A 24,844-nucleotide genomic window follows, 5' to 3' on the forward strand; every position below is an offset into this window, starting at 1 on the left:
GTACAACGACATAGGCTAGATATCAGGAAAAAATATTTCACAGTCAGAGTCGTTCAGCAGTGGAATAGGCTGCCTAAGGAGGTGGTGAGCTCCCCCTCACTGGAAGTCTTCAAGCAAAGGTTGGATACACACTTTTCTTGGATGCTTTAGGATGCTTAGGGCTGATCCTGCGTTGAGCAGGGGGTTGGACTAGATGGCCTGTATGGCCCCTTCCAACTCTATAATTCTATGATTCTATGATTTATATATCATGCTTGAATTCTGGGAGTATCAGTAAGTGCCCTTGTCTAGAATTACACCATGCCTTTTGTTGAGACTTTGAAGTATCTCCACCAAATCCCGGATTCCCATGGGAGGGGTGGGGCATCCTGGTGATAGATACTGAACCTGTATAATTTCAAATCAGTTCTAGCAAAGGTCTTGTTCTGGTGTACTTTCTTGCTTTCAATTAAATCGATCTTTTGCAGCAAGTCAAAGATTTGTCATTTTGGGGGGCAATCTATAGAAACCTTACAGGTCCATGGTATCAAGAAATTCTCCTTTCTGGAATTTATCTTAGAACATGGCTTCCTTGATAATGCATCATTTCTCTCTTGATAACATGAATTGCCCTCAACAGGAGTGTAAGGGCAGAATATCAGTGTCAGAAAACATACTGTGCTGTGGGTGCAATCAAGAACATGGTTTCCATGCATGGCCTGATTTTCCTGTTGGTGATGAATCATTCTGCAAAGATGAACAGCAATTCATGGCTACTAAGGGGCAGAAGCAACTGCACAATGGGATTGGGGTGAAATAATGGCCAGTGCCAAAGATGACACTAACAGTCTGAACTACCACCATGTCATTATCTTCCCCTGCAATTAGCCAAATCTGTGTGATTTGTTTTTCCTGACACAAAAGCTCAGCAGCTTTTCACAATGTTCTGGCAGACATTCAATTAGCCAGTATGAAAGAGATCATAAACCTCCTCATCAACACACTAAATGCTGAGAGATGGGATGATAGAACCCAGGGATCTGATCTCTGGCACCTGCTTAGATTGGACACCATGCATTGAGGCATGCATGCGTAATTGTATGGATGGCAGAAATACATCAGACATGTATTGCTTCTTAAAGGATATTGTCACCGGCAGCTTCTCCTCTAAGAAGACTGTGAGCCAGCTCTGGAGGGAGCCAGGATGCTGTGCCTGGTGGCAATGCTTATGCTGCTTTCTCCCAGGGAGTGGAGAACACATAGTGTGAAGTGCTCAAAGACTGAAACTTTCCCAATTCCACACGAGCAATATCAGCCTGGGGATGTCCTCCTAGGTGGGATCACCTCCTTGATCACCTACAATCTTCACACCTTGTCTTTTGGGGAACATCCTTCAGAGCAGCTCTTTGGGGTTCCAGTGTAAGCCATTTTATTTTCTACCATATCAGACTGGCCAGGCAGTATCTCTAACAGCTATTATTTAAGCTCTCTCTTGGGCCTATTATGCACGGCCGCTGAAACGGTGGCATGGAGAACGAGGAGGAGGAAGAAGTGAAGCAAACCGATTACGCACGGGACGGAACACAACAGTGGCAAAACCCAGAGTATCCGATTATGCACACGGATACTCCAGAGCCACTTCTGGTTGCGCCCTGGTCCCAGGAAGCTCCACTTTCTTCCACATCTCGCTAACGTGTATTTTTCGGAGGCATACACTGACTCTGCGCCCGGTTGCTGCCCGCGGTGTGCATAATTGGTGATTTTAGCCGCCTCCATTCCACCCCGAATGTGGACTTTCCACTCCTTGCATAATGGGCCCTGTTGAGATCCATTCTATTGTAGTTAGATGAGGGAGACCTGAATTTCAGAAGGGTGGAAAATGGTCACTGTTTTATCCTCAGTCAGGAAGATCTCTGGATGACTCTGGAACCATCCTTTTTTCCCCAGACTAACCTAATCTGCAGGATTTTATCAGGATACAATAGGGATGGAAGAAGTACATACGCCATCTCTGATGCAGGACTGGATGAGCATGTAATAGACATTACTAGATATATACAGGCCAGAGGACCTTCACAAAAGCATCTCTGAGCTAGTTTCATCCTCACATCCTTCCTATCCAAATAAAATCAGAGTCCCGTAGCACCTTTAAGACCAACAAAGATTTATTCAGGGTGTGCGCTTTCGAGTGCAAGCACTCTTCGTCAGACAGTCTGAAGAAGAGTCTGACAAAGAGTGCTTGCACTCGAAAGCTCACACCCTGAATAAATCTTTGTTGGTCTTAAAGGTGCTACGGGACTCTGATTCTATTGTGCTACTTCAGATCAACACAGCTACCCATTTGAATCTATCCTTCCTATCCAGTCACTTTCTGAATCATTCCTTTCAACCAGTGAATGCTCATCCCACAGGGACAGCTCTTTGTGCTTAAGCAATGGAGATTTAATTTTTATCATGAAATGTGTTATCTCATGGTCACGTTTACCTCCACCGAATCTGTGCTTTCCATGACTGCATTGTGTTCATGTTTGTGCCACCATACAACGATATAGGCTAGATATCAGGAAAAAATATTTCACAGTCAGAGTCGTTCAGCAGTGGAATAGGCTGCCTAAGGAGGTGGTGAGCTCCCCCTCACTGGCAGTCTTCAAGCAAAGGTTGGATACACACTTTTCTTGGATGCTTTAGGATGCTTTGGGCTGATCCTGTGTTGAGCAGGGAGTTGGACTAGATGGCCTGTATGGCCCCTTCCAACTCTATGATTCTATGACCATATGAATACCCACAAGACTATTTAGGGATCCTGTTTTCAAACCTGGGAAGTGAATGTTCTACCTCTATTCTGTTTCCAAGAGACCTTGTGCTCTGCTTCAATTTTTTTGGTCACTTGTATTCATCTTTGCAAACTCAAAGAGGTTACACAATGATCCTAGACATTACCTGGGAGTCTAGTCATGTTCTGAAAATATTAAGTACTATGAAGACAAGGACTTACCTTCATGTTTAATATTTATTTATTTATACTTTGATTTATATACTGCCCATCTCCAGCTGGTCGCATCAATAAATTAAATGCCCAGACAGAATGTACAAGTTTAAAATACATTAAAACCTACTCATATTCCTGTCTCCAGTGCCCCTATAAACCTGGCAATTGAGATGCCCACAGTGGCTGGCTGTCAAGTGCTACGTCTGGCTCATGTTAATTGGGCACTTTAATGTTTTTCTCTGGGTATGGACTTGCACTCCTTTGAGGTGCTCCCCCTCATACCACATCCAGCCTTTCTTACACTCTGGACTGCAGAGGCTCTCTGTAATGTAAATGTCTTACCTCATTGCCTGAATAGTATGCATAACAATCCTATTTGCGTTTTTGCACCTGTCCTCAAGCTAGACAACATGTCCTGTATTCTCACATGTTGGGAGACCAAACACTGGCCATGCGGGAAAGTGTTTTTGCATCCAAACACTTGTCAAGAGGGCCATGGGGTCCAAAAGTATGAATAGCCTGGCCTCTTTTTGTATCTTGGCTTCAACAATGTTTGCCTACCCATGATACAAGTGTTGATGCTACCTTCTTCTAAATAAAGACTGCCTTAGGTTTCCCTGTATGTCTGTATTGAGGGGTTGTTGGGACTGCACTCCAGGGTTGTGACACTGGCCAGGAATGGAGTAGAGGCTTATGGGGGTTCAGCTAGGGGCCTAGTTAGATGGTGATGGTGGTCCTTGGCTTTCACCAAACACCTGATGGAATAGTAACCTCTAGTAGGAACATAGTAATTCTTCTGTTAACTGTAAGATTTATTGAGCCTCATGCTTTTCCCCCCTGGTTGAACGAATGCGTCATCATTGCTACTTAATATGAAGATGGTTATTAGCAAAGACGGATCAATGGCAAATGATAATTAGCCATGTCAATCTGAATGGAAATAGGTCCAAATCAGAGTCCAGGAAATTGGTGATTGTAGAATTCCCCCACTAAAAGATATTTACATTTGTTCACAGAGTTGTGACAAAGTTTTACCAGCATATTCTTGCTTTGGTTTTTGCCATCAACGAGATCAATGAGAATCCCAAGATCCTTCCCAATATTACTCTGGGTTGCCACATCTATGACAGCTACTACGATGTGAAAATGATCTATCGGACTACGCTGGACTTGCTCTTCAAATCTCAGAGATTTGTCCCTAACTATAAGTGTGACAAATGGAAAAACCTTATTGCTGTCATAGGGGGGCTTGATTCTGAGACTTCCTTCCTTATTGCAGATTTTGTAAGTCTTTACAAGCTTCCACAGGTAGGATGTGTGCATTAAAGCGATCTTACACTTTTTATACATTTCCTTTTTACTGTATCTATCTGAAAGTGATTGTGCAGCTTTAAAGAGGGGGATTTTAATTTCCTGAAAATACAATCTTCTCATATGTTCTGAAAAAGCATAGGCTTAGTATTCTTTCACAGGTATGTATTACTGTAGGATTATGAGGTACAACAACAGAATACAGCAGTTTTCTCTAGGGTAGTCTAGGCTGAGTTAGGCTGGGTGGGTTAGGCTGAGAGAGCGCTGATACTGCTCGGTCAGAACAGCTTTATCAGGGCCGTGGCGAGCCCATGGCTGCATGTGGGGGAGTGCAGAATCAAACCCAGCATGTCAGACTGGGAACCATTCAGCATCATGTTGGATAATGCACGTTCAATGAGTTTTACTGTTTGGATTTTCCTATGTAAAATAGGAAAATCTACTTTTGAAGTGCATTATGCAATATGTGTGGAATGGTCTCAGGTCAGGCTATCAAGCCATGTATTTCCAGAGAAATTCTCTCAGGACTTTCTTCTTGGCATCCCTTAAGTAAAGATGTCAGGGACCTAACCTGAGACCATGAATGATGGTTATTTGTTGCATCTGTCTTCTGAAACATCTTCTTTAGCTCACTTATGGGTCTTTTGCCCGTGAGGATATAGATGCAAGAAAATTCACTTCCTTTTACCGTCTGGTTCCAAATGAAGACCATCAGTACATGGGGATTGTTCGGTTGCTTCTCCACTTCAGATGGACATGGGTTGGACTTCTTGCTGTGAATGATGAGAGTGGTGAACTTTTCATAAAGGCTATGGAATCCTTGCTCTCCCAGAATGCCATCTGTTTGGCCTTCACAGAACATGTCCAGAAACAATTCTTTTGGAACACTGTGGGTGACCTTAATGCTTTTACCTTCAGTTATTATCAGTCATTTGCAGATAAGAAAAGTAAGACACTTATCTTCTATGGAGAATCCTTGGCCCTAATAACAGTCATGCCATATTTATTTTTTGGAGATCCTGGATATAAGGATAATACAGCATTCAGAAAGGTGTGGATTATGACAGCCCAAATTGATTTTGCGTTATCAGGCCATCAAAAGGGCTCCGATTTTCAGTTCTTTCATGGTGCCATTTCCTTCACAATTCACACAAAGGAATTTCTAAAATTCCAGAAATTTCTTCAGCACATGAGGTCTGCTGGAGCAGAAGGAGATACTTTTCTTCGGGACTTCTGGGAGCAAGCATTTGACTGTATACTGCCAAATCCGTTACAGCCTATAAATCCTGAAGAAGCCTGTACTGGGGAGGAAAAGCTAGAGAGCCTTCCAGATCCTTTTTTTGAAATGCATATGCGTGGCCACAGCTATAGCATTTACAATGCCGTCTATGCTGTAGCACATGCTTTGCACGCCCTGCAGTCATCAAGATCCAGGCACAGCACAATGACAGGTGGCAAAAGATTTGAAATTCGAGATGTCCAACCTTGGCAGGTACTGCGCTTTCATTGAAATGTCTTTTTGGTCTGAACACAATCATTCAAGACCAGATGCCATTAATAACTGGGTAGATCATGTACGTCCACCTAGTTTCATGCATTCTCATCTACCCCTTTATTTGAATCTTGGGAGGGGGGAATATTAGATCCTATTACAAAAGAACTGAATTATTTGGCTAGGTCTACATGTCAGTGTCTCTTGCCTCTTTCAAATAGATCCACCCATTTCTTCAGGACATTTCGTTTAACAACTCAGTTGGAGAAAGTGTGTCTTTTAATACTCGTGGTGAATTGGATGCTGGCTTTGAAATAAGGAACCTGGTCACATTCCCTAACAAATCCTTCCTCAGGGTGAAAGTTGGAAATGTGGATCCCAATGCTGAGGAAGGAAAAGAATTCTCCATCGATGATGACATGATTGTATGGCAATTCAGTTTTAACCAGGTTTGGAATCCAGGATATTTCTAGAGTCCACTCCATTCTCTGGACTGTTCATTCACTTTGATCCTTTTGTTTTGCTCTTGCTTCATAATGAAAACAGGACCAGTTTTCTCATTAATTAAATCTCATCCAATAATAGCTTTTTGGGATCTCTGACTTTATCACTATGCATGGCTTCATTAGCATTGGGTAAGCTCGTAAGGGAGTCATATAAAATAATTGTATGTTGGGATGAAGTACTGGACCAAGTAGTCAGTTTCTCTCAAAGGTTTTTTTTTTAATCAAAGAAACAAAATAACAACAATGAAGTGTCACAATTGTGCTTTGCAATGTTTATTGTTATTCCATTCGAACTGTTCATTGTTTTGTTTTATACTACAGATAGTTGAGAATGAAATAATTTCCATATTTTTCCCATCTCTGAACAGGCCCTACCCCTTTCCATATGCAATGATTACTGCCCTCCTGGTTATCAGAAGAAACAGAAGGAGGGAGCAAAATTTTGCTGCTACGATTGTTCTCCATGCCCAGAAGGGAAGATTTCACATCAGGAGGGTAAGTAATGCTCATATCGTACTAGAATTGTGTGTTCTTATATGTAAAAGGTTTTCAGAGCCAGTGTAGAGTAGTGGTTAAGAGAAGTGAATTGTAATTTGGAGAACTGGGTTCATTTCACCTCTCCTCTGCATCAAGCCTAACTTGGAACAGTCAATATTCTCTCAGAACTTTCTCAGTTCTTCCTACTACATAAGGCACCAGTTATGGGGAGAGGAAGGGAAGATGACTGTAAGTTGCTTTGTGAATTCTTAGGGTAGATAAAGTGGGAAATTAAAGCCAACTCTTCTCAAGTAAATCATAGGGTATTTCTTCACCCATTAAATGTAGCGTCATACCCATCAATTGCAAGCTGAATATTCTAGCCCCTGCCCATAACGTCAACCACATCCAGCTGACAGCTTGCTACATTCTCCATTATATAGTGCTTCTTTGGGAATTGCATAAAGTGGATTCACCAACCTAAAAAGCACTAGCTACTGGAGAGCAACCAGCAGAAAGAAGATAAAGGTAAAGGTATCCCCTGTGCAAGCACTAGGTCATGTCTGACCCTTGGGGTGACACCTTCTAAGCGTTTTCATGGCAGACTCAATACGGGGTGGTTTGCCAGTGCCTTCCCCAGTCATTACCGTTTACCCCCCAGCAAGCTGGGTACTCATTTTACCAACCTCAGAAGGATGGAAGGTTGAGTCAACCTTGAGCCAGCTGCTGGGATCGAACTCCCAGCCTCATGGGCAGAGCTTTCAGACTGCATGTCTGCTGCCTTACCACTCTGTGCCACAAGAGACTCTTAGAAGGAAGGTTTAGAGGCTCAAACAGCTTAAAGTTGCCTGTTTTGTCCCGCTGTTGCACTTGCCTCCCACTCATTTAACTCTCAGCCAGAGATACATTTCAGGAACAATACAGGTTCATTCTAAAGAACACAAGTAAATGGTATTAGAAAATCTCTGCTTTCATTTTAAACTCCTTCAAAACATAACTATTGCATTCTTAACATAGGCTAAATCAGCACATCCACCCATCAGTTTAACCTAGAGAATAAAAGGAGAATAATTGTGTGTCCATAAGTTTCCTACTGCAAAAGTAAGAAGGTTAGAGGCAAGGGGGCCCTCCCAAGAAGAAGTTCTTGATCAGTACAGCTTCCCATAGGTGCAGGATCTCCTAAGAATGGTTGACTATCCTAAAACATCTTGGCAACTCATAAATCCTTCAACTTCACACACCATACCCTATTGTATATATTTCAGATGTCTACTTAGAAAAAAAACCTGGTTCATTCTTGCTATTTTTGAGCTTAAGAAAGTCCTTTTGAAAACAGTGGTCACAAGTTTCTCATGCATATAAATATATTTTGGGCCTCAATCAACTCTCCCACTGTTGAACCATATTTTAACTTCTGTGAATGTGTCTGAAGACTTGTTTGTGCCAAGGAAAGCTCTCTCTTATTGTTTCGACATTTTTGGAATTTTACATCTGTACTCCACACACAGAACCAGAGGGAAATATTTATTAGGAGTAAAATTCCCCACAATAGTCCTGCATCAAAGTCAATCAGTAAAAGTAACCAGATTTAGCAAATTGATGACTTTTACTCCCCCCTTTTCTCTCAGACATGGATGATTGCATCAAATGTCCAGAAGATCACTATCCAAGCAAGAAACGTGATGGATGTATCCTCAAGGAGATAACATTCCTATGTTTTGGAGAACCCTTGGGAATTAGCTTGGCTTCTGTAGCTGTTTCTTTATCCTTGACTACAGTTTTTGTGCTAGGGGTTTTCATTAAACACAGACACACCCCCATTGTCAAAGCTAACAACCAGGACATCTCCTTTGCTCTCCTCATCTCACTTTTCTTCTGCTTCCTCAGTTCTTTGCTGTTCCTTGGACAACCAAGGGATGTCACCTGCCTCCTTCGCCATTCTGCTTTTGGCATCATCTTCTCAGTGGCTGTTTCTTGTGTTATGGCCAAGACCATCACTGTGATTGTAGCCTTCATGGCCACCAAACCAGGGTCCAGCATGAAGAAGTGGGTGGGGAAAAAACTGGCCAACTCCATTGTCATCTCTTCCACTTTTGTTCAAGCAACAATTTGTGTATTTTGGCTAGGAACCTCTCCCCCCTTTCCAGATTTTGACTTGCAGACACTGACTACTGAGATTGTGGCAGAATGCAATGAAGGATCTACCATCATGTTTTATATTGTCCTAGGCTACATGGGACTTCTGTCCCTCATAAGCTTGATGGTGGCTTTCATTGCAAGGAAGCTGCCAGACAGTTTCAATGAGGCCAAGTTTATTACCTTCAGCATGCTTGTGTTTTGCAGTGTTTGGTTGTCTTTTCTTCCAACCTACCTGAGCACCAAAGGGAAACACATGGTAGCCGTGGAGATCTTCTCAATATTGGCTTCCAGTGCTGGGTTACTGGCTTGTATCTTTTCTCCCAAATGCTATATTATCCTATTGAAGCCTGAACTGAATAAAAAGAAACAGCTAATGAGCAGGAAGAATGAAAGCCCCTGACCTATTCAGTGCATATATAGAGAGAAGAAGAAGAGTTGGTTCTTATATGACACTTTTCTCTACCCGAAGGTGTCTCAAAGGGGCTTACAGTTGCCTTCCCTTTCCTCTCCCCACAACAGACGCCCTTTTAGGTGGGCGAGGCTGAGAGAGCCCTGATATCACTGCTCAGTCTGAAAAGCTTTATCAGTGCTGTAGAGAGCCCAAGGTCACCCAGCTGGCTGCATGTGGGGGTGTGCAGAACAGAACCTGGCTTGCCAGATTAGAAGTCTGCATTCCTAACCACTACACCAAACTGGGGGTTGTGTCTTTTGTGTCTATTCTGTGTCTATTTTGTGACCATTATGTGCATTTAGATAGAGGGGTGTTTTTTTGTTTGTTTGTTTTTTGCTTATTTTTACCATACTGCCCATAGAAGCATTCTGGATAGGACACTGATGAAGATCATAACCTCATCTGGAGGTTGAGAATTGTTGTATGCAGAGTGAATGAGTGAGTAAGAATTTTTTTTTTTTTGCTTCTTGTCATGAGAATAAGCAACTGACTTACCAAGAGCTGCTCCATTGCTGGGCAGTGGCACAGGTGCGTGAAGAAAGGCACAAGGAAGGAGATGTGTCAGTGGCATACCGAGAGGGCACCCTGATGCAAGCGTGTCAGGATGGGTGCTGAGACCAGGCCTTAAATAGCACCCTGTGCGCTGTCCCAGCCTCTTTTCCCCAAGTTGCTTAGACAGACAGTTATCCCACCCTCCCACCCTGGGTTCTCTCCTAGGTTGGTTTTAATAAAGCTGTAGCCAGGTAATGCCAATAAATCAAAGCATCTTTCTTGGAGCCAGGGTTGCCTGCCTGCCAAAGAAGGATTCTGGGCAGAACACTGATGGAAGGGTCTTCAGGTCACTTCAAAAGGTGACTTTTTATTACCTGCCTCCTACTCTAGGTTAAAATCATGGACAAATATTGTCATAGACTTTTATCTTGCAAACATCAATAATCCCAATCATAGAGAGGCCTTTTTCAGAGCATGGATGGACACATTTCCTTCAGCATTACTATTTGAGATGAATCAGTGGCAACCTCTACACTTGAGACTGTGTTTATGTTAGAATGCTGTGGAGACAACATCCCATATTCTGCTACATTGTACACTATATAAGGATGAAGGAAAAACTAATAATCTCTGCTCTGTCCTGCTTCAAGCCTTTGGAAAGTTATTTAAAACATGAGGAGGGGCGTTTTGGGACATTTCTATTGGGAGACAGAATTAAGTCCATCTGAAATGATGTAGCAAAATATTACTTTTTCATTTCTGGTTAAAGGAAAGTTTAGCTAATCAAATCTGCTATACTAATTTATGTCTTCAACGTTTGTTTTTTATTTGGTGATCAGATTACCCAGAGTGCCTCAATACAGTCCACAAGATTCAAAGCAACTTTGAGACTCCATCAGGTAGTAAAAAGTAGGGTACCCAAAAAGTTGTTTCCTTCTTTTTAAAGCCTTCTCACTGTGCTATGTTCTTGGCTGAAGACTTCCTGACCTTCTCACTTAGGCTGTTCCACAAGATGGGGGCCACAACAGAGAAGGCACATGTATAGGCAAGTGTTGATTGTGCTCATTTGCAGGTATGCACTGATGGAAGGGCCTGCCTGGAAGAGTTAAGTTGTTTTGGTGAAGCATTAGGAACCTCCAGTAATTTTTCAAATTTTTCTCCTCCAGTATCCTGATTGGCTTATTGGGGAATTTCTGCTCCTTCGAGCCTAGTTCCCTGCTGCTTGCCTCCTGAACAAACAGACAGAATGAGATCAACAGATAGACTAAGAGGAATCTCTCTCTCCTGTTTCTATAAAACATGGTTTCTCTTCCTAATAAAACTATTTGATTCATTTAAGCGGTTTGGTTCCTCATCTCCTTTCTTGCATATTCAAACTCTGGCACCAGTTCAAGCATCCTGAATACAAGGATTTGTGCTTGAGGATTGTCATTGGTCACCTTTTTATTTTCCTCAACAAAAAAGGAGCATAATCAGTCGAAGAACCTGCCCTAGGTAGCTGAAGCAAGCCTGATCCTAACAAATCCCAGAAGCAGGGTTGACCCTGGCTAATATCAATCAACTAATCCCGCCACCATCAAGCTTATGAGGGACATTGGATTATGAAATTACACACCGTAAGGCTATAGTCAGCAATCATTAATAAACACAGTAGGCACATTAATAAAAATTAGCAAGCTAAAGAGGTCTCCCATTAAAATGCTAGCCAGGGCCAGCCCAGCTTAGCTTCTGGGATCAGATGGGATCAGGTTTGCATGGGCTACAGAGGTATAGGTATACAATATTGCTCCTTATCATTTAAAACCAGTCACAGGTTCTTGCTTCTTATAATTAAAAAAAAAAAGATTGCAACAAATTGTCAGGTCACCAATCGCAAGATGGCGGTATAGAAGTTGCCTAATAATATTTTAAAAATTCATGTAGGGTTGATCACATCAGGAATATAATTTCTCCTATCTGGAATTTATCTCCCTAACATGGCTTCCTTGATGATGCATCCTTTTCTCTCTTGATATCATGAACTGACTTCAGCAGGAGTGAAAGGGCAGAATATCAGTGTCACAAAAGGGACCATGCTGTATCATGTCAAGGGTTTCTTTGCATGGCCTGATAGTTCTGTTAGCAATTAATCATTATACAAAGCTGGGCAGCATTTCATGACTACTAATTAACTATAAAGAAGCAGAAACACCTGCACAATGGGATTGGGGGGGGGGAATAATGGTCAGCGCCAAAGATGACACTAACAATCTGAACTACCATGTCATTATCCTCCCTGCAATTAGCCACAGTGGTGCAATTTCTTTGCCCTGATCAAAAGGCTCAGTGGCTTTCTACAAGGTTCTGCAGACAACCCATCAGCCGCTATGAAATGGATGACCAACCCCTTCATCGACACACTTAATGCCGAGAGATGGGATGACAGAACCCAAGGATCTGATCTCATGCACCTACTGAAATTGGATGCCTTGCAAACTGAGCTAGAATGTGAGGCAACATTTGTAGCTATATGGATGGTAGAAATAAAGCAATTGTGCATTCCTTTCAGAAGGATATTGTCCCTGGCAGCCACTCTTCTCAATAACCTGTGGGCCCAAGATGGCTCTGGAGGGATGCATTGCCAGGATGCTGAGCGTGGTAGAGCTGATTATGCTGTGTTCTCCCATAGAGTGGAGAGCACAGAGTGTGAAGTGCTCAAAGCCTGATACCTTCTCAATTCCACATGAGCAGTATCAGCCTGGGGACGTCCTCCTAGGTGGTATCACCTCCTTGATCACCTACAATCTTCACCTCTTGTCTTTTCGGGAGCATCCTTCAGAGCAACACTTTGGAGTTCCAGTGTAAGCCCTTTCATTTTATATCATATCAGCTTGGCCAGGCAGTATCTCTAACAGATATTATTTATGCTCTCTCCGTTGAGACATACTTTGTTGTAATTAGACTAGAGAATTTTAAAAGGGTGGGAATCGGTCCCTGTTCTACCCTCAGTCAGGAAGACCCCTGGAGGAGTCTGGAACAATTTTCCTGCTTAGCCTGATCCATGGGATTTTATCAGGATACAATAGGGATGGAAGAATTCCATGCCCCATCACTGATGCAGGACTGGATGAGCATTGAGTAGACAGCACTAGATATGTACATGTCAGAGAACCCTCAAAGACCATATCTGGGCTAGGTTCATCTGAGCATCCTTCCTTTCCAGTCACTTTCTGAATCATTCTTTTTATCCAGCGAGGGAATGCTCATCCCACAGTTGCAGACCTTTGTGTTTAGAAAAGCAACGGAAGGAGGACAGATTTCATTTTTCACTGGGAAACATATTATCTCATGCTCACATTATATTTCCATAGAATCTGTACTTTCCATGTCTGCAGAGTGTTCTTCTTACTGCCACCGTATGAGTGTACAACAAAGAGCAGGTTATTCTCTCATTGAGGGATCCTGTTTCCAAATCTGGGAAGAGAATGCTAGACCTCTATTCTATTTCCAAAAGACAGTGTGCTCTGTTTGAATGTTTTGGTCATGTGCAATCATTATTACAAAGCTGAAGAATTTTCACAATGAAATTAGGCATTACCTGGGAGTCTGTTATTGTTTTGATGATATTAAAGACACTGAAGACAAGGAGTTCTCTTTGTGTTTAATATAACCTCTAGCAGGAAGACAGATCTTAAATCTGTTTAAGATTTATTGAATCACATGTTTTCCCCCATGAGTATACAACTCTGAGATATGACAACTGCAGGTACTGTCAAGTAAGGATTCTTTATGTTGAGAGCCATGGTGGTATAGTAGTTAAGACTGTCAGCTTCTAATCTGGTGAGGCAAGTTTGATTCCCCACTTCTCCATATGCAGCCAACTACGTAACCTTGAACTTGTCACTGCCCTGATAGAGCTGTTCTGATCAAGCAGTCCTCTCAGAGCTCTCTCAGCCTCACAGGGTGTCATCAGGAGAGGAAGGGACAGCAATTGTAAGGCACTTTGAGACTCCTTCGGGTACAGAAAAGCGGCATATAAGAAACAACTCTTCTTCTTCTTCTAATCATGATATGGGAGTATATCCAGCAGCTCAGATGCCAGTATTCCATGTATGACAAATGTTGTAATGGATCACCATTGCTACTTAATCGAAAGAATGTCCTTATTTGTCATTGATACCTATTAGCTGAGATGTATCAATGATGAATAATGATTAGCACAATAAAATCAGAGTCCAGTAGCACCTTTAAGACCAAGAAAGATTTATTCAAGGTGTGAGCTTTCGAGTGCAAGCGCTCTTCCTCAGACATCTAGGATGTACATCATCTAGGGTGGGAGTTCGTAGTCTGAGGAAGATTGCTTGCACTTGAAAGCTCACTCCTTGAATAAATCTTTGTTGGTCTTAAAGGTGCTACTGGACTCCGATTTTATTGTGCTATTTCAGAACAACATGGCTGCCCATTTGAATCATGATTAGTCAAGCAGAACCTAATGAAAATAAGTTTGAATTATAGTTCAGAAAAGTGGTAACTGTAGATTTCTCCCATTAAATGATATTTAAATTTATTTACAGAGTTGTGACAAAGTTTTACCAGCATATTCTTGCTTTGGTTTTTGCCATCAATGAGATCAACGAGAATCCCAAGATCTTGCCGAATGTCACTCTGGGTTCCCACATCTATGACAGCTACTACGATGTGAAAATGATCTATCGTACTACCCTGGACCTGCTCTTCAAATCTCAGAGATTTGTCCCTAACTATAAGTGTGACAGATGGGAAAACCTTATTGCTGTCATTGGGGGGCTTGATTCCGAGACTTCCTTCCTTATTGCAGACTTTGTAAGTCTTTACAAGATTCCACAGGTAGGAAGTGTGCATTAGAGTGATTATACTCTTTGATTAGACTCTGCACCTCTTGTGGTGAAGGGTGGTAAAACAGGCGACATGCTGTCTGAAGCTCTGCCCATGAGGCTGGGATTTCGAACACAGTGGCTCAGAAGTCTAACATCTAAAAGAGACTCTTACTTATTTTATGGGATAAAATTGTGGCATTCACTTAATGCCAAAGCTTTGAAGTCCCTCAGCAAATAGCAACTGCATAAACTAAACGTGTCAGAAGTCCTTATAAGGCCCATTCTGCGTCATGTTGGATAATTCATTCTCAATACATTTTTGCAGCTGGATTTTCCTGTGTGAAACAGAAAAAAAGCTACTTTTAAAGTGCACCAAAAGCACAGTCCAACATGCATGGAATGGGCTCAGATTAGGCCATCAAGCCATCCATGAGCTAATTGGATTTCCAGGGTCTCAGGCTGAGGGGAATTCTATCAGGACATGCTTCTTGGCATCTCTTAAGGGAAGATGTCAGGGACTTAAACTAGTATGGTGAGTGATGGCCATGAGATCTTTGCATCTCTTTTCTGAAATGTTTGTCCTTTTTTAGCTCACATATGGGTCTTTTGCCCATGAGAATGCAGATGCAAGAAAATTCTCTGACTTTTACCGCCTGGTTCCAAATGAAGACCATCAGTACATGGGGATTGTTCGGTTGCTTCTCCACTTCAAATGGACATGGGTTGGACTTCTTGCTGTGAATGATGAGAGTGGTGAACATTTCATAAAGGCTATGGAATCCTTGGTCTCCCAGAATGCCATCTGTTTGGCCTTCACAGAACGCATCCATAAACGATTCGTTTGGGACACTTTGGGTGACCTTAATGGTTTTGGCTTCAGTTTTTATCGATCATTTGCAGATAAGCAAAGCAACACGTTTATCTTCTATGGAGACTCAATGGCCCTAATAACAGTCATGCCATTTTTATGCTTTGGAATTCCTGAATATAAGGATGATTCAGCATTCAGAAAGGTGTGGATTATGACAGCCCAAATTGATTTTGTATTGTCAGGCCATCAAAAGGGCTTTGATTTTCAGTTCTTTCATGGTGCTATTTCCTTCACAATTCACACAAAGGAATTTCTAAAATTCCAGAAATTTCTTCAGCACATGAGGCCTGCTGGGACAGAAGGAGATGGTTTTCTTTGGGACTTCTGGGAGCAAGCATTTGACTGTATATTGCCAAATCCGTTACAGCTTATAGATCCTGAAGAAGCCTGTACTGGGGAGGAAAAGCTAGAGAGCCTTCCAGATCCTTTTTTTGAAATGCACATGAGTGGCCACAGCTATAGCATTTACAATGCTGTCTATGCCGTAGCACATGCTTTGCACGCCCTGCAGTCATCAAGATCCAGGCACAGAACAATAGGTGGCAAAAGATTTGAAATTCGAGATGTCCAGCCTTGGCAGGTATTGATCTTTCATTGAAATGTCTTTTTTGGCCTGAACACAATCATTCAAGACCAGACACCATTAATAACTGGGTAGATCATGTACGTCCACCTAGTTTCATGTATTCTCATCTACCCCTTTATTTGAATCTTGGGAGGGGGGAATATTAGATCCTATTACAAAAGAACTGAATTATTTGGCTAGGTCTACATGTCAGTGTCTCTTCCCTCTTTCAAATAGATCCACCCATTTCTTCAGGACATTTCATTTAACAACTCAGCTGGAGAAAGTGTGTCTTTTAATACTCGTGGTGAATTGGAGTCTGGCTTTGAAATAAGGAACCTGGTCACATTCCCTAACAAATCCTTCCTCAGGGTGAAAGTTGGAAAGGTGGATCCCAATGCTGAGGAAGGAAAAGAATTCTCCATCGATGATGACCTGATCACATGGCAATTCATTTTTAACCAGGTTTGTAATCATGGATCTATCTAGAGGCCACTCAATTCTCTGGCTTGTTGATACATTTTGATCCTTTTGAGTTTGCTCTGGCTTCAAAATTAAAACAGGACCCGTTTTCTCATTCATTGAAAAAATGACACAATAAAGTGCCAAATAAGTCCAAGAATAGCAATTTTGGATCTAGGTCTAACTTTATTTTATAGGTCTTGTGAATCATCATGCATGCCTTAATTTGGGTTTAGGTAAGTTTGTAAGGGATTCTTGTAAAATAAGTATATTTTGGAATGAAATACTGTTCCAAATATCCAGTTTGTCCCTAATTCTTCCTTATCACAGAAAGAAAATAACAAAACCAAAGAGCTGCACTTGTGTTTTGCAATATTTTTTTTTGCCATTATAAAGGTTGTTTTTTTTTCAGTGTAGTAGAAATTACAAAGAATGAAAAGTTTCAAAAGATTCAGGTACTCATCCCAATGTTCTTGAAATTCTTCTAATGGACTATGATTAACCAAGTTTGCCAATTTAGTCATGACAGCAAATTCTCTACGTTTTTTTTTTAATCCATGAATCTTCATGTACTTCCAAAATGATGTAATATGTCTTGCCGTGGTTGTTGTATGAGAGAATTGTTTTTCTCTTTTCTTTGTTTTGATAGACCTTTAGGCAAAATACTCAACAACATGTATTTTGGATCCAGTGAAAATTTACATTTATATCTAGAATCATTAACTTCTTGTATTATAATTTTTTGATTCATTATTTTCCAGGTTTATTAGATAATTCATAAATGTTTTGTTGTTAAAAATTAAGCTTCTAAAGAAGAAATAATCTCCAATGTGAATGTAATTTTCCCATAAGAGCTGATTTCTTTTTGGATTAATATTTCTTGTAGGTAGTAGAAAGCAGGCCTTTTGCACAATAAGTCAGCAGACAAATCCTGAAAAATTCTTGTTACTTATCTTTGAATCCTTCATCATAAAATGAAATCTCTGACTTTCTTGTTGTCAGAACTTCTTCAGATGTCCCTTGGTTGCTTTATCCTTTCAGCTATCTTAGAATTAATTCTAAAAATCTTCTCAATTCCAAATTTGTTTTCTCTATATATTTTTATTGATTTCTTGAACTCTTGTTCCAGATCTTATTTACCAGACTCTTCTGGAACCCCACAGAGCCTGAGGTTGCAATTTCTTCCTTGTACATCCAATAATTCCAGTTTTTATTCCATAGAATTCTATATTTTTTATTACTTTAGCTGTTTCCTTAAATTGAATTTGTATCTCATCAATCTGTTGTGCATTTGCAACCACACTCTTCTTCAAATCAGCAATACATGCAGATAATTATTTTTTATACTTTGGAACATCCTTCTTTATCTCCTTAGTACCTATGGAGTTATCAGAGTAGGCATGGGGGATCTAACATGATTCCCCCTTTACTATCAGTCACTGAAGATGATTGGCCCAAATCCAGTGTAAGAGGAAGACTTTTGGCCATCCCAATGGTCAGCCACCTTGCTCCACCTTGCAATATTTACCGTTATTCCATTTTAAATGTTCACATTTTTGTTTTATACAACAGATAATGGAAAATGAAATAATTTCCATGTGTTTCCAATCTCTGAACAGGCCCTGCCTCTTTCCATGTGTAATGATTACTGCCTTCCTGGTTATCGGAAGAAACAGAAGGAAGGAGCAAAGTTTTGCTGCTATGATTGTGTTCCATGCCCAGAAGGAAAGATTTCACATCAGGAGGGTAGGTAATGCCCAAATCCTACTAGAATAGAGTGATCTTGTATGTCAAAGGCTTTTGGGGCAGTGTACTGTAGTGGTTAAGAGAAGTAAATTGTAATGTGGAGAACTGGGTTTGTTTTCCCTCTTCTCCACATGACACCATTAATTATTTTTCAGAAAGTTATTCATTCCTCCTGCTTCACGAAGTGCCCATTGTGGGCAAAGGAAGGGAGGGTGATTGTAAGTCACTTTATGAATTCTTAAGGTAGGGAATTCACCAAAAAGTCATGGTTTTGATTTTTTATTTAAATGTTTTATCCTTTTCTGGTTGACTCAGGACTCAGTCCTGATTCAGATATAGACATGTAATTAAGAAAACCTAGGTGTCTGTCAAGTGTTGCTAAGCTATATCAGGACATTTCTCTCAGTCAGAGATATGTTTCAGTAACACTCTAGGTTCATTATAAAATGCATAAGTAAATGGTATTAGAATATCTTTGCTTCCATTTTAAACCCTTTCAAAACATCATCATTGCATCTCTAGTACAGATACAATCAATACCACACATTCATCAATGATTTTTATAGAGATAAAAAGGAGAGTGATTACGTCTGTTTACAAAAGTCTCCTACCCCAAAAATAAGGTCATAGGCAAGGATCCCTTCCTGAGGAAAATATCAGTACAGCTTCTCATAGATACAGGATTTTTAAATTATCTCCTAACAACAACTGACTATCTCACACTATCTTGAAAAACTCATAAATCTTACAAGTGTATACACTGTCATCTATACTTGAAATATCTATATAGATTTAAACAATTAATTCATTCTTGCTAATATTAACCTTAAGAAAGTATTCAGAAAGAGTATTTACAAGTTTCTCATACATATATATAGCTTTTGGTCCTCAATCAACCCTCTCATCTTTAGGAATGTATCTGAAGAAGTATTCCTGCACAAGACAGCTATCTCACAATGTTTCAATATTTCTGAAATACTAAATCTATACTCCACACACATAACTAGAGGGAAACATTCATCAGAAATAAAATCCCCCAAATCCATCATAGGCAATCAGAAAAAGTCACCTGATTTAGCACATTGATGACCTTCCCCACCTTTCTCCCTCAGACATGGATGATTGCAACAAATGCCCAGAAGAGAACTATCAAAGCAATAAATTTGATGGATGTGTCCTCAAGGTGATAACATTCCTGTGTTTTGGAGAACTGTTGGGAATCAGCTTGGCTTCTGTGGCTGCTTCTTTATCCCTGATTGTAGTTTTGGTGCTAGGGAAAAAGTCACCTGATTTACTATATTGATGACCTTCCCCCCACACTTTCCCCTTCAGACATGGATTATTGTATCAAATGCCCAGAAGATCACTATCCAAGCAAGAACCAAGATGGATGTGTCCTCAAAGTGATAACATTCCTTTGTTTTGGAGAATTGTTGGGAATTAGCTTGGCATCTGTGGCTGTTTCTTTATCCCTGACTGCAGCTTTTGTGCTAGGGGTTTTCATTAAACACAGACACACACCCATTGTCAAAGCTAACAACCAGGATATCTCCTTTGCTCTCCTCATATCACTTTTCCACTGCTTCCTCAGTTCTTTGCTGTTCCTTGGACAACCAAGGGATGTCACCTGCCTCCTTCGCCAGTCTGCTTTTGGCATCATCTTCTCAGTGGCTGTTTCTTGTGTTTTGGCCAAGACCATCACTGTGGTTGTAGCCTTCATGGCCACCAAACCAGGGTCCAGCATAAGGAAGTGGGTGGGGAAAAAACTTGCCAACTCCATTGTCATCTCTTCCTCTTTTGTTCAAGCAACAGTTTGTGTATTTTGGCTAGGAACCTCTCCCCCCTTTCCAGATTTTGACTTGCAGACACTGACTACTGAGATTGTGGCAGAATGCAATGAAGGGTCTACCATCATGTTTTATATTGTCCTGGGCTACATGGGATTTCTGTCCCTCATAAGCTTGATGGTAGCTTTCATTGCAAGGAAGTTGCCAGACAGTTTCAATGAGGCCAAGTTTATTACCTTCAGCATGCTTGTGTTTTGCAGTGTTTGGTTGTCTTTTCTTCCAACCTACCTGAGCGCCAAAGGGAAACACATGGTAGCTGTGGAGATCTTCTCAATATTGGCCTCCAGTGCCGGGTTACTGGCTTGTATCTTTTATCCCAAATGCTATATTATCCTATTGAAGCCTGAACTGAATAAAAAGGAGCAGCTAATGAGCAGGAAGAATGAAAGCATCTGACCTATTCAGTGCATATAGACAGAGAAGAAGAAGATTTGGTTCTTACATGCTGCTTATCTCTATCCAAAGAAGTCTCAAAGTAGTTTACAGTCACTGCAAATTTCCCTGCTTGCTTCCTGAACAGACAGAGCCAGCTTGGTGTAGTGGTTAGGAATGAAGACTTCTAATCTGGAAAGCTGGGTTTGATTCCGCACTCCCTCACATGCAGCCAGCTGGGTGACCTTGGGCTCGCCACAGCACTGATAAAGCTGTTCTGACTGAGCAGTAATATCAGGATTCTCTCAGCCTTACCTACCTCACAGGGTGTCTGTTGTGGGGAGAGGAAAGTGAAGGCAAATTTAAGCTGCTTTGAGAAACGTTCAGGTAGAGAAAAGCGGCATATAAGAACTGACTTTTCTTCTGAAGACAACAGATATTTAGACTATGAGGACTCTCTCTCCCTCTCCCCCTATTTCTATGCAAAGTTGTTTCACTTTCTAATAAAACTATTTGATTCATTTAAGCACCTTGGTGCTTTGTATCCTCTCTTGCATATTCAAAATCTGCCAACAGTTCCAGCCTCCTGAAGCCAAGGATTTTGGTTTAGAGTTGTTGGTTACCATTTTATTTTTCACAACAAAAAGGAGAAAACTCTTAACTCAAACTAGAGTTCAGGAACCAAAAAAAGTTAACAAACAGTAGGTCTACTGAAGGTGCCCCATAGTGTTTCAAAAATATGTAGTTATTTATTAATAATAAAATATAAATTAAAAATACACAAAGGCATTATACATAGCTGAAATGCCTTCGGTCAGTGGCCTTGAGGCACCAGTATATTCATAGGATCAGATTTTCTCTAAGGCTGCATATAACACCTTTGGGTGTTTTTTATTTATATTGTATTATTAATAAACTAGAATAAAAGCCCATTGTAGCGGATACAACGGGTGCTAGAAGGGGGGGTGAAATAGCAAAGAGAGAGAGGGTAGAGTGATTAAGATAGAGAGAGCTTGGCATTGGGAAGAGGAAGAGGAGGGGTTGTCCAGTCTGTAAGGGCATGAAGCTGAATATATGCATAGTGTGGAGGGTTGTGATGGTGCGGTGACAAATGAGGGTGTGGGTGTGCAGATATTGGTGTCAAGAACCTGTGGTTTGGAATGTTAGTTTGAGAGAGGACTGACCTTTGGGAATTGTAGCATAGTGGTTAAAGATTAGCTTTCAAGAGCCATGTCTTCAGATATGTGAAGGGAAAATCAGACTGGAGACTCTTCTTAGGGGGATATTACATAGCAACCAATTCCTCCCAGTTCTGTGGCCCTACTCCTTGTGTCTGCATTTTTTTTTACTGTTGATGTAATGTTCTGTCCCCACATGCTTCTTTCACTGTTGCCCCTTTGAAGATAGATTTGTGTACACTGTTGTTTACTACCAAAAGGAATCACAAAGCAGTTTACAAATACATTTTCCCTTCATCTCCCCACAATAGACAACCTGTGAGGAATGTGGGGCTGTGAGAGCTCTGAGAGAATTGGGAATGGCCCTGAGTCACCCAACAGGCCTCAGATGTCTCTAAACAGTTTTAAATCACCTTTTCTTCCTCTCCCCATAACATACACCCTATAAAAGAAGTGGGGCTGAGAGTCCTGAGACAACTGGAATAGCCCAAAGTCACCCAGCAGACCTCAGGTGTCTGTAAGCAGTTTAAAATCGCCTGTTCTTCCTCTCCCCATAACAGACACCCCATGAGAGAAGTGGGGCTGAGAGGTCTGTGAGGACTGGAATGGCCCACAGTCACCCAGCAGGCCTCAGGTGTCTCTAAGCAGTTTAAAATCACCTTTTCTCCCTTTCCCCATAACAGGCACCCCATGAGAGAAGTGGGGCTGAGAGGTCTGTGGGAACTGGAATGGCCCACAGTCACCCAGCAGGCCTCAGGTGTCTCTAAGCAGTTTAAAATCACCTTTTCTCCCTTTCCCCATAACAGGCACCCCATGAGAGAAGTGGGGCTGAGAGCTCCGAGAAAACAGGAATGGCCCACAATCACCCAGCTGGCCTCAGGTGTCTCTAAGCAGTTTAAAATTGCCTTCCCTTCCTCTCCCCATAACAGACACCCTGTGAGAGAAGTGGGGTGAGAGCTCTGAGGGGCAGCAAGCAGTCACTCGGCCCCCGACCCAGAGCAGCAGTCATTGCCTCAGCACCCACTCCCAAGCAGCAGAGGTTTTATGGGCAACAGCAGGAAGGCCCCTCAGTCACCGACTCTCCAGACCAGTGCCCCTGACTGTGACCTCTGTCTCTGGTGATGTCCAGTGGCCAAATGGTGGCTACTGGCCTTGTGGACTTTGTGGGGGGTGGGCCATATGATCGCTGGCTAATCAGGAGGGACGTACCGGACGGACAGGGCCGGATGCACTGGATGGACAGGGCCTTGGCCTGCATCCAAGCTCAGCTTTCACACATGTGTGTTCTATTACACAGCATGTATGTAGTTAGGAGAAATGTCTACTGATAGTTGTATTGTTTTTCGAAATCCCTCTAACTGGATTGCCTGGAATGAACAGTCCTGATTTATAGCATGGCAGAAAGCATTCTAATTTCGTGACTCCATTACGGACACTTGGGGAAAATCAAATTCCCTCCTGCATTTCATTTTCTGATAGGAAGAATCTTGAAAGTTTTCTGCATGGCTTCCTTTACTTCTTTGTTCCTCAAGCTATATATAAGTGGATTGACCAGTGGGGTAAGAAGTGTGTAGAACATAGAGAATACTTTCTTCACCTCTCTCATGGAGTTGTTGTTTGGTAAGACATAGACTATCATCAAAGACCCATAGAAACAAGACACCACAATGATGTGCGATGAGCAAGTGGAGAAGGCCTTCTGTTTCCCGATAGTGGATGGGATTCTCCATATACTCTTAATGATGCTAAAGTAAGATGTTACAATTATAAACAGTGGGACCAGAGTACCTATAGAGGACAATATCATGACTGCCATTTTGACTAAATAGGTATCATCACAAGAGAGTCTTACCACTGGAGTGAAATCACAGAAGAAATGATTAATTTGGTTGGGTCCGCAGAAAGTCAACTGAGACACCAAAAATATTACAAAACCCAGTTTCAGTGCTCCAAGTATCCAGGAAACAGCAATCAAGAGGACACAAATTCTGTCATTCATGAGTATTGCATAATACAATGGTCTGCATATTGCCAAATAACGGTCATAAGACATTACTGCTAGAAGGTAACATTCAGTGGTTGCAAGAAACCCAAAGAAATACATTTGGGCAATGCACCCACTTATAGAAATGCTTTGAATCCCAGTTAAAAATCTGATCAGCATTCTCGGCAGAATGGTTGAGCTGTAACAGGTCTCTAAGAAGGACAAATTGCCCAGGAAGAAGTACATGGGGGTGTGAAGGTGCTGATCCATGGACACAAGCACCACAAGAAGGATGTTTCCCATCATGGTTGAAAGATAGATAGGGAGGAACAGCATAAAAAGTAGAATTTGTAGCTCTTTAATATTGAAATCTAGGAGGATGAATTCTACAGGGGTTGTTTGGTTTCCTTCTTCTGAATTCATGCTCAAGTTCCTCTGGAATAAAAGGAAAAATTAGGAAGTATTGGATTAGATTTTCCATAATGCTGGTATAACTTTAATTGAAAACATCAAAAGGATTAACAATTCTGATTGGGTCGATCCAACCCTTTCTCTGGTCAAAGGTGAGAATAAAACCACTTTCATACAGAGGGAGAGGACGAAGGACAGAAAAGAACATTCCTAATTCTTTTGTTGGGCTGCTGTCATTTCTGTCTTCAGATGAAGAAGTAAATGTTTGAATGTTTCCTGTACTTTTTATTTTGAAAGATCTCCCCATACATTAAAAAATATGCCAAGATGAAGATAAAGTCAGAGCTGTTTCATTTATACATGCTCTGTGGGAGGAGAGAGGGCTGTTTTGTGATGAATTGTGATGACCCAAAGCTACTCCTTTTGGAGGACAAGTCAAAAAATGAGATGTTCTTCATAGAAAAAGGATCAGAGTTTTATTAAGTACTTCTGGAAATCTCATGATAGGAAAAGATATTTTGCTGAGATTGGGTAGCTAATCCACTACAAGGCTAGATATAGGCATTCTGCAGCCTCCATTTGCATTTCAAATTCCTACCATTTATACTTTCCACAGCTGAAAGGCTTTTATCTTCAAAGGACAGTTAGAACAAATGAAAGTTACAGTTTTTACACCAATGGCCAAAAGGTGCTCAGGCCTAAGCATCAGAGACAAAACATGTCAACTCCAGATAGCA

The 24,844-nt window shown here is 41.3% G+C and overlaps 3 protein-coding genes across 3 annotated transcripts; 2 read left to right on the forward strand and 1 right to left on the reverse strand.

Annotated features, from left to right (window-relative positions):
- Nucleotides 1–1,201: 1,201 nt before the first annotated feature.
- LOC143825372 (vomeronasal type-2 receptor 26-like) lies at nucleotides 1,202–9,293 on the forward strand. The gene is made up of 6 exons (XM_077313397.1): nucleotides 1,202–1,398; nucleotides 3,985–4,276; nucleotides 4,908–5,771; nucleotides 5,993–6,220; nucleotides 6,646–6,772; nucleotides 8,383–9,293. Exons 1-6 carry the CDS (start codon nucleotides 1,202–1,204, stop codon nucleotides 9,291–9,293), a joined length of 2,619 nt encoding a protein of 872 aa, XP_077169512.1.
- Nucleotides 9,294–12,434: 3,141 nt separating this feature from the next.
- On the forward strand, nucleotides 12,435–20,558 carry LOC143825373 (vomeronasal type-2 receptor 26-like). The gene is made up of 6 exons (XM_077313399.1): nucleotides 12,435–12,676; nucleotides 14,390–14,681; nucleotides 15,262–16,122; nucleotides 16,345–16,572; nucleotides 18,189–18,315; nucleotides 19,648–20,558. Exons 1-6 carry the CDS (start codon nucleotides 12,435–12,437, stop codon nucleotides 20,556–20,558), a joined length of 2,661 nt encoding a protein of 886 aa, XP_077169514.1.
- A 2,619-nt stretch (nucleotides 20,559–23,177) lies between these two features.
- On the reverse strand, nucleotides 23,178–24,119 carry LOC143825374 (olfactory receptor 11L1-like). The gene has a single exon (XM_077313400.1). The coding sequence runs from the start codon at nucleotides 24,117–24,119 to the stop codon at nucleotides 23,178–23,180; it is 942 nt and encodes a 313-aa protein (XP_077169515.1).
- Nucleotides 24,120–24,844: the final 725 nt, after the last annotated feature.

This window comes from Paroedura picta, chromosome 16, assembly GCF_049243985.1.
Source record: "Paroedura picta isolate Pp20150507F chromosome 16, Ppicta_v3.0, whole genome shotgun sequence".
NCBI classification, from domain to species: domain Eukaryota; kingdom Metazoa; phylum Chordata; class Lepidosauria; order Squamata; family Gekkonidae; genus Paroedura; species Paroedura picta.

Coding starts and splice junctions, on each gene's coding strand:
- LOC143825372 (XM_077313397.1), top strand. CDS start 1,202: ATGCTTATGCTGCTTTCTCCCAGGGAGTGGAGAACACATAGTGTGAAG. Junction 1,399..3,984: donor CAGCTCTTTGGGGTTCCAGT/GTAAGCCATTTT, acceptor ATTTGTTCACAG/AGTTGTGACAAAGTTTTACC. Junction 6,773..8,382: donor GAAGATTTCACATCAGGAGG/GTAAGTAATGCT, acceptor CTTTTCTCTCAG/ACATGGATGATTGCATCAAA.
- LOC143825373 (XM_077313399.1), top strand. CDS start 12,435: ATGGCTCTGGAGGGATGCATTGCCAGGATGCTGAGCGTGGTAGAGCTG. Junction 12,677..14,389: donor CAACACTTTGGAGTTCCAGT/GTAAGCCCTTTC, acceptor ATTTATTTACAG/AGTTGTGACAAAGTTTTACC. Junction 16,123..16,344: donor GAGATGTCCAGCCTTGGCAG/GTATTGATCTTT, acceptor TCTTTCAAATAG/ATCCACCCATTTCTTCAGGA.
- LOC143825374 (XM_077313400.1), bottom strand. CDS start 24,119: ATGAATTCAGAAGAAGGAAACCAAACAACCCCTGTAGAATTCATCCTC.